The sequence below is a fragment of the Colobus angolensis genome, unplaced genomic scaffold (genome assembly GCF_000951035.1).
Source record: "Colobus angolensis palliatus isolate OR3802 unplaced genomic scaffold, Cang.pa_1.0 Scaffold585, whole genome shotgun sequence".
NCBI lineage: Eukaryota > Metazoa > Chordata > Mammalia > Primates > Cercopithecidae > Colobus > Colobus angolensis.
In genome coordinates, this window is record NW_012119432.1 from 8,595 (window position 1) to 17,767 (window position 9,173).

Here is a 9,173-nt window from a genome sequence, read left to right on the forward strand (position 1 = left end):
ATTGCACCTACTAGGTGATTGGCGGTTTCAAAGAAAGAATTACAACAATAGGTTTTAAAACAATTCTGTAAGTCTTGGCAGGGAGGGTCAACCTTATTCCCTCAGCACTTTGCTGCACCGTCCTTTTGATGATAAACATAATTTCTTTAGGCTGAGAATCCTGTCATGCCTTTTGGTGTAGATCCTACCCTGAGAGCCTCTGCTGCTACCCTTCACATAACTGAACACTCTTTTTTTTTTTTTTTTTTTTTGAGACGGAGTCTCGCTCTGTCGCCCAGGCTGGAGTGCAATGGCGTGATCTCGGCTCACTGCAAGCTCCGCCTCCCGGGTTTATGCCATTCTCCTGCCTCAGCCTCCCGAGTAGCTGGCACTACAGGCGCCCGTCACCTCGCCCGGCTAGTTTTTTGTATTTTTTAGTAGAGATGGGGTTTCACCATGTTAGCCAGGATGGTCTCGATCTCCTGACCTCGTGATCCGCCCGTCTCGGCCTCCCAAAGTGCTGGGATTAACTGAACACTCTTGAACAACTGCACATGTGCCTGTGGCGGACTGCAAACCAGGATTTTCCTGTGCGGCAGGTAACAGACAAAGGACAATGGAAAGATTATCAGCCATTGTCTTCTCTGCTCATCAGAGCTATCCAAGGAACCTTTGTCACCTCCTAGGCAGTATTCAGGATTTTTTTATTTTTCTGTTTTTCAGAAATTTAACTCCTTGTCATTTATTTACAAAGTGATTCCCATAGTCTTATCTCATATACCAAGTTTATGAAGGAAGCTTTGCTTTTTGACCACCTAGTATAGCTCATTAATCTGTGTATCTCTTCAGTGGCCTGCTTCAAACAATGTTACTACAAATATCATATATTCAAATGTTAATATAAATATCAAATATTAGGATATCAAAAACTCTCTTACCCTAGGATTACGTGCCTAGAATCAGTATATTATGTGGCAACTCAGATTCTACTCAGCACCCTATGTGGGAGTATTTTGAGAGTGTGTTGAAGATGCCCAGGATAGATATGGAATTGTCACCATCCAAACTGAAAATTTACATCGAATTGCTGTTATCGCACAGGAGCCGGGGGGTATGGATGGATCAGTCAGGGAACTTCTGTGGGGATGAGGAGGCATCTATGTCAGGGGAAGGACTGCGGATTCTGGGCTGTTACACTGGAAGCAGGGCACAGCCTTCACAGAGAGATTGTAGGGATGAGCTGGTCAGCAGGACAGGTTCCAGAGTCGCTCAGGAGAGCACACAGGAGAGACCAGAAGGAGGGTGCTGTAAAGTGGGAAAGTGCTGAGGCTGGACAGAACTGCTGGCACCTGGACAGAGTCAGCTCTCTAGAAACCTAGGGCTCAGAATAGGAGCAGGTAAGCTAAGCCCACAATGATCCCCAAATTGTATTTATTCTCATTATCACCATTCTTCTCCCAGTCTAGCTGAATACCTTGGCCACAGGGTTCATCTTTATGTCATCTGAGAGATTATAGCAAGTGTGCAGAGAAGTAGCTTAAAAGGCGAAGGCCTTCCTCAGGCTGGGAAGAGAGGGACAGCATGAGTCAAGATGAATTCAGAGCGAGGCTCAAGTGCCAGTACTGTCACTTTGTAGCCATGTGATCTTACTGAATTTATCAAGGACTATGGGCCTCAGGTTCTTCATCTGTAAAAGGGGTTTCATAAGCCCTGTCTTGTAGAATTGCTGGATGTTTACAATGTGTGTAAAACACCTGGCACAGTGCCAAGCATATACTGGAATTTTAACAAATGGCAGTTATCAATGTAATTATAACCCCAAGGCTACCACTGTCTTTTATGAAAAATTTCACTCGTTTTATGATCTAAAACATCTCAGAGCATATGTAGCTGAATACGTCATAGAGTACCAACTCAACCAGAAATCCGGTTTCATAAATAAAACTCAGTCCATTTTCCTTCCACAATGATATATTGTATGATTTGGGTAAGTAGAGAATTCCCCAAGTGGAATGCGACTCAGTGATCCTGGAATTTGAGTCAAGGACCAACTCCTTTTTGCCTTCCCCAAGGCTCATCGATCCAAAGCACTAGTTTTATGTATCCTCCACTAAAAATCTAGCCCTTGCTTGGAGTTGCCCACATTAGATTCAAAATAACCTAATTAAATGGCCTTTCCATGGAGTAGGCTCTGGCTCTCCCACGCCAGGTGAGTGAGTCAGCCTAGAGGCTTCTGGGCACCACTTCAAGGGATTATCACCACATTTCTCAGGAAACCCTTGCAGATGATGGATATCAATCACCTGGTTCTTGCACTGTGTTCAAACTCACCAGTTACAGAGTCACAGGACACCTTCCATTACTTCCCCATGTGGAGACTCCCTCTCTGCTTCATCCTCCACCCAGAAGCAACTCCTCAGAGCAATTTCCCATTCCAGGCTCTTCCCTCACCCTCCGAGAGTCTGGTCCCTGCCACCACCCAGCTTTGTAACTACGAGCCCTCAGAAAAGCAACTGCAGTTTTCCAAAGCTCCAAGCTGCCTTAGCTCAAGACCTTTACACTTGAAGGCTTGCATGTGGAGTCTCACCTCCCCAGCCCCTTTTTAACTTGTTCTTTAGATTGTAGAGAACATCTTACCACCTTCTTGATATGGATTCTGCTCCTAGACTCTACTGTTTTATGGATAGAGATAAGTCATGCTTTCATTAGTATCCCCACTACTAACAGTGACTTCCACAAGCAAATACTAAAATAATGTTCAGCAAATAAAGGAGTCAGTGGGGCTTTCTTTTATTAAGATTTAATTTCTGCTACTTTCTTCAACAAGCTAAGCAAAGCCAGGTATATATCTTTAATTTTCAAGAACAAAAGAATAAACAAGACAAGGAAATGAAAACATTGACCATCCTTCATGTTGTCCCACTATTTAACTGTTGAGTTATTGCGCATTGTAAAAAAAAAAAAAAAAGGCCTATTACAATACCACATTACCCTGTTACTGATCACAAAATAAGGGAGAAGGCATTTCCATTTATTTTAAACAAAATATCAAACTGTTACTCTTAAACCAGATAAACAGCAAACACGTGTGACCAATATTCATAAATTAATGCTCTGAAGCTAACTACCTGCTATTTAAAGGAAAAGCATTCAAAAAGTACTGAAAAACAGGTAAACCTCCACATCGCCCATATGGGACAGAAATGCAAATAACATTATGTTCCTCGAGCCCCACCTGGCCCTCCACTACCTAGAACCTAAACTGCCTTGTTCAAACACAGAGCGAAGAAACTATCCTAGACTTCACTCAGAAAAGGGGAGGTTGCTGGACATGACACTGAGGCTTTCAGTGTCCATGACAGTGGCATCATCTGTGGTATCAGTTATGGCCTGGGCTCTCTCTTCCACATCTTTCAAAGCATCCTTGTACCAGGATGGAAAGGAACTAGGGACAGTGTTGTTCAGCTCAGCTAAAAACTCTAGTACTTTCCTCTTGATGTTTTCTGAACGGGCTCTCGGACCCCACAGGAATTCATAATATGGAGGAGAACTGTTTGGCACCTCCCGATACTCCAGGTAACGCTCCTGCACCCAAACTTTAGTGAGGAGCTCCCTGGGCTCCCCATAGACGAAGTGCTCCCTCCCAGCATACACCCCTATTGCATTCAGCACTTCCCAGATGACCTCCTCAGAGGCACAGCTGCCCTTTATGAAGATCACACTCAGAATAATAATCAGGAGGCTGTTCTCCAGCATGCCCTCATCATCACTACCCTCATCGGTGAGGTCTACTGTGTTTGCAAACATATATAAGTGGTCAGGGCCCACTTCTATCAGGGCAAGGCCAAAAAGAAGCTCCATGAACTCACGGGCTCTCTTGAGTATCACAGGAAAGTGGTCTTTGTACTTGATGACAATCATCAGCATCTCTGCCTCTGTTACAGGCTCCTCTGCTTCGTATCTGAGGAGCAGGAACGCCACTAACTCAGCCACCTTTTCATCTAGTGTATGTGTGGAAGAGGACTCACTGTCTGGCAGGCCCTGACAGGTACTTGTATCCTCCTCTTTTTGGCTGTTGGACTCTTCACTGAATGAGCTCCATGAAAAAGAGGAGCAACAGGAGCTCAGAGGACTCTGGGAAGGACCCTGTGGAGGACTCTGTGGAGGACTCTGTGAAGGATTACTGGGAGTGCCCTCGGGAAGAACTGGTATCACATTAGATGGCACCTCCTCAGGACCACCAAGAATCAGAGAAGAGGATGAGGAGAAGGAAAAGGGGGAAAATACTAAGTAGAAGCTGGAAGAGGAAATGGAGGAGGCTTCCTCCTCTTCCTCATCTGTGGGATCCTGTGCATCTACCCAGTCCTCTGGCTCAACTGAGGCTGGAGAGTCGTTGTCAACGTTGTGGAATGGAACGCCTGGAACGGGAGGCATAACGACTTCTTCAGGAGCAGCAGGTAAAGGTATCAACAGGAATATGGATGATGAGATGTAACAGGCCTGTGGAAGAGAATGACAGTGTGAATGGCCTCAGCTGAGACTCACCCATGACGGCTTTGACAAAGGCCAACTTACAGCTCTTCTTCTCTTAAGCTGGTGCTCTAGGGCCTCACAGGTCTCCTGTCTTCCTAGGGAGTTTGTCTGCTGGCAACCTGTAGGAGGATGTGGGAACACACTTCAGGGCACAGCTGGCAGACAGAGCTCGAGACCCCAGGAATAACAGTAGGTGGGTAGGGCCGGGTGCTGTGGGGTCTCCTCTGTTTGTAGGGGTAGGGCCCTTGGTACACAGTCAGCGTGTGCACTCACCTTGACTCCTGGCACTGCCTGGGCCTCCTCTGCTGTGCTGACTTTAGGATGTGTGCCTCACACCCAGTTTGTCACCACCTGGTTCCTGGAGCACCTGCAAGAGGAAGTGAGGGAGCCCCTCAGGTTAAAGACTGCAAGCAGAGTCTTGGGCCTCCCAGGGCTGACAGCTGGGGCTGGCCAGAATCCCAGAGCTCCATAGTTCTGGACTGCATGGTCCCATCAGAATTTAATTGGAAACCTCGGTGCGCGGTGGGCGCGGTGGCTCAAGCCTGTAATCCCAGCACTTTGGGAGGCCGAGACGGGCGGATCACGAGGTCAGGAGATCGAGACCATCCTGGCTAACACAGTGAAACCCCGTCTCTACTAAAAAATACAAAAAAACTAGCTGGGCGAGGTGGCGGGCGCCTGTAGTCCCAGCTCCTCGGGAAGCTGAGGCGGGAGAATGGCGTGAACCCAGGAGGCGGAGCTTGCAGTGAGCTGAGATCCGGCCACTGCACTCCAGCCCGGACGACAGAGCAAGACTCCGTCTCAAAAAAAAAAAAAAAAAAAAAAAAAGAATTTAATTGGAAACCTCACGGCTTCTCAGAGAGAGCCAAGCCCCCACCACTCTGCTGGCCTAAGGCAAAACCTCCTAGCAACCTCCACATCCCTGAGAGCAGTGGGAGGTAGTGCAATGGCAGCCACATCCCAGCACTCTACCATGGAGGCGGTGTGGGTGGCCTCACGTCCGTTCTGATGCACATGTGACTCCTGTCTTCTGTCTTATCGCCAGCAGGGCCTGGGAATCTTCCCTCTGCCAACCAGAGGCAGCTCCCCGTGCTGACTTGCCACGGGACCCCCAGAACAAGGTCTCCGCCTCCCCTCCACCCCTCACCCAGAAATGAGATGGCTGCCGCTCAGCCTGAGCTGGCAGGGGAGCTCTACGAGGGCTGATTCTCGAGGAGCAGGGTGGGAATCTATGGGAATCTGTCCTCTGAGGTAGGGGTTCCCCCAGTCCTCCTCAATGTCTTCCTATTTATTCCCTAGAGGGCCGGCACCTCCTCCCTTCTTCTGCGGCCATTTTCCTGTTTGGGACCTACCAGTCCCAGGGCAGCGGCAGTGCAGGCCGGGATTTTATCTCTCTATTGTGGGAGGTCCCTCAGTTCTTCCTCAGGGCCCTCACCTTGCGGACTGGCCAAGTCTAAGACTCCCCGCCGCTGACCTGATTCGCATCTCCTTGCAAAATGCCTCCGATCCCTCAGATTCCCAAGATGGCGGTCAGGAAAGCACATCCGGGAACCCGGCCGTGGTGGTCCAGGGCTGACGGCAGCGTCAACGGGGGCGGGGCCTCCTCTCTGAGGAGGAACCACTCCCCACCTCTCCACTTCTTTTCCATCCCGTCCTTGCCACATCCCAGCTGCCCTCCAACCCTTCCTGCTCGCGCCCTAAACCTTGTGGACCTTTTCACTCCCACCTCCCCAGTCCTTGACATCCCACCCTCCTTTTTCCAGGGGTGTCAGCAGGGAGCGGCTTGGTGCGGCCTGCACCTCCCCTCCGTGTTGGGAGGTCACCGTCCTTCCACATCTCTTCTTGTTTTCTGGCCAGTTCTGGGACTTCTCTCTCTGCTTAACTGAAGCTGCCCTCCTCAGAGACAGCCTCCCCTTCTGCTGACTCCCAAAATGGAAGTAAGAAAATTGTACATCTGGGGACCCTGATGGGGTCCTTCAGAGTTGGCAGCAGGCACAGGGACAGGACAGGGGGCACTACCAGTCAGGGATGTGCCCTTCCAACCTTCCTGAGAGGCTGTGCCTGGACTCCTGAAATGGCCTGGACTCCCTGCCTCTGTGCATCTGAGTCTTTCACCTGCGAATAAGCCCCTCCCATCCCTGAGACCTGCAAGGTGGAAGAGAAGTAGAATCACATCCACCCACAGTGGGATAGGGCCTCCTGGCCCTAAGGCAGGCCTCCACTGCCCTCTGAAATGGGGTGGGAAGGCCCCTCTGTCTTTCTCAAGGTATTACTTCTAAAAGAGCCTATACTCCTTCCTTCTCCTGTCCAGACAGCAACATTTGTTCCTTCAACTTCTAAATTCCATTCCAAGTTTTTCTACTTTACTGCTGTGAGTGAAGTTAATATCATCTCTCCCATAGCCTGTGTTAAAGGCTTCCTTATTGGTGCTGCTTTTCCTATTCTAGTCCCTGAGCAAAAATCACTGTCTTTTCAGCAACCCGTGACCCTTTAAGAAAACAATACGTGATTAAAGTTTTAAATACACACATCAGATTTAACTAGAATGTGAAGTTATATGTATTTTGGAAAATGCATGGAGTCCCATATCTACCAATCAAGTATCATACTGACCGGTTCCACCTGCCTAAAATTCTCCTGTGCATCCCGTTTGATGTCAATCACCCCACTCTACAAAGCTCCTAGCAACTCTCTTCTGTTTTCAGTTCCTATAATTTTAACTTTTCCAATTTGTCATATGATTAGCTTCATAAAATACTGACTTAAAAGTGTGCCTGTACTATTTTTTATCACAACTAGCAAGGAATGAGAATTTCTGTTATTCTATATCTTCTCTTACATTTAGTATTTTAGATTTCCAGGTTTTAGCCATTCTCATAAGCATGTATTGGAACCTTCTTTGGTTTTTGTTTGTATCTTCTTAATGACATGACATTAGTCATCTTTTTATATGCTTTTTTTTCGTTTGCTATATTCCCTTTTGTAAAGTGTCTATTCAAATCATTTGCATCTTTTTGTAGATGAATAAACTTCATTTTTAGAGCATTGTTAATTCAAAAATACAAAGAGAAAACTTCCTCAGAATTAGAGTTCCTACATATCTACACCACCTGCCCTGCACAGTTTGCTGCACACACACACACACACACACACAAAGTCTATCTTTTTATTTACACTCTGTATTATTCTGACATGTTTGCTACAACTGATGGACCTGTATTGATACCTCATTGTTAAGTCCATGGTTGACATCAGGACTCACTCTTAACACTGAGGATACTATAAATTTTGATAAGGGTGTAATGGCAAGTATTCATCATTGTATTATGACACAGAATTGTTTCACCATCTTAGAGCTCCTCTGTGTTCCACCTAGTTAATCAATCCCCCTTGCCCCAACCCCAACCCTCAGCCCCTGGAAACCAGTAATGTTTTTAGTGTATTCATCCTTGCCTGTTCCAGAATGTGATATGCTAGGAAGCCTTTTTAGATTTTCTTCTTTCATTTAGCAATATGCTATCATGATTCCTCCAGGTCTATCCCACTAACAACGACTGACAGTTCCTGTTGGTCAACATGCATGTCAACATTTGATGTTTCAGTGTTTTAGATGTCAGCCATTCTCCTGGGTGTAGAGTGCTATACACCCAGCATCAGGGAGGGGGGCCTCCTCTCTGCGGAGGATCCACCCCCACCTCTCCACCTCTTTCCACCCTTTCCTGCCCTCCTCTCCACCTCCATCCACTTTTTCTTGCCCACGTCCCTACTCCATTGCACCCAATACTGTTCACCTTCTGCCCCCTTCTACCAGTTTCTGTCCATCTCCCCACTCCTTCCCACCCTTTCCTACCCACCTCCCTACCCATTCCACCCATTATGGCTCACCTCTTCACCCCCTTCCACCCATTCCTGCCCACTTCCCCAACCCCTTCCACTTCTTCCTATCCACCTCCATGTGACTGGCCCACTTCTTCCTGCCCACTTCCCTGCCTCCTTCCAGCCCTTCCTGCTTACCTTATGGTCCCCCTCCACCTTTTCCTTCTCACGCCCCTGCCCACCTCTTTCTTCCCACCTCCCTACTCTCTCCCGGTCACCTCCTTTCTCCAGGTGTTACAGCAGATTGTGACTGGGCGTGATCTGGGCATCCCCTCCATGTTGGGAGGTCACTGTCCTTCCACAGAGTTCTCTTCTTGTTGAGTGCCCAGTCCTGGGGCTCCTCTCTCTGCTTAACTGAAACTGCCCTCCTCAGAGAAAACTTCCCCTCTGGCAGGCTCCCAAAATGGAAGTTAGACAGTTGTACATCTGGGGACACTGATGGGCTCCTCCAGAGCTGGCAGCAGGCACAGGGACAGGACAGGGAGCACTACCAGTCATGGGCGTTCCCTTCCAACCTTCCTGAGAGGCTGTGCCTGGACTCCTGAAACTGCCTGGGATGCCTGACCCTGTGCATCTGAGTCTTTCACCCCCGAATAAGCCCCTCCCATCCCTGAGACCTGCAAGGTGCAAGAGAGGTGGACTCACATCCACCCACAGTGGGGTATGGCCTCCCAGGGGCTACTCCCTCTGTTTAACTGAAGCTGCCCTCCTCAGAGAAAATCTCCCCATCTGGCTGACTCCCAAAACAGAAGTCAGAAAGTTGTAAATCTGGGGACCCTGATGGG

General features: G+C 48.3%; 1 protein-coding gene across 1 annotated transcript; it reads right to left on the reverse strand.

The window, feature by feature from the left end:
- Positions 1 to 2,753: 2,753 nt before the first annotated feature.
- LOC105526285 (melanoma-associated antigen C2) lies at positions 2,754 to 6,052 on the reverse strand. The gene is made up of 3 exons (XM_011962230.1): positions 5,865 to 6,052; positions 4,786 to 4,879; positions 2,754 to 4,479 (listed from the first exon to the last, which is right to left on the reverse strand). The coding sequence occupies exon 3, from the start codon at positions 4,411 to 4,413 to the stop codon at positions 3,283 to 3,285; it is 1,131 nt and encodes a 376-aa protein (XP_011817620.1). The 5' UTR covers positions 4,414 to 4,479; positions 4,786 to 4,879; positions 5,865 to 6,052; the 3' UTR covers positions 2,754 to 3,282.
- Between the last annotated feature and the right edge of the window lie 3,121 nt (positions 6,053 to 9,173).

Coding starts and splice junctions, on each gene's coding strand:
- LOC105526285 (XM_011962230.1), bottom strand. CDS start 4,413: ATGCCTCCCGTTCCAGGCGTTCCATTCCACAACGTTGACAACGACTCT.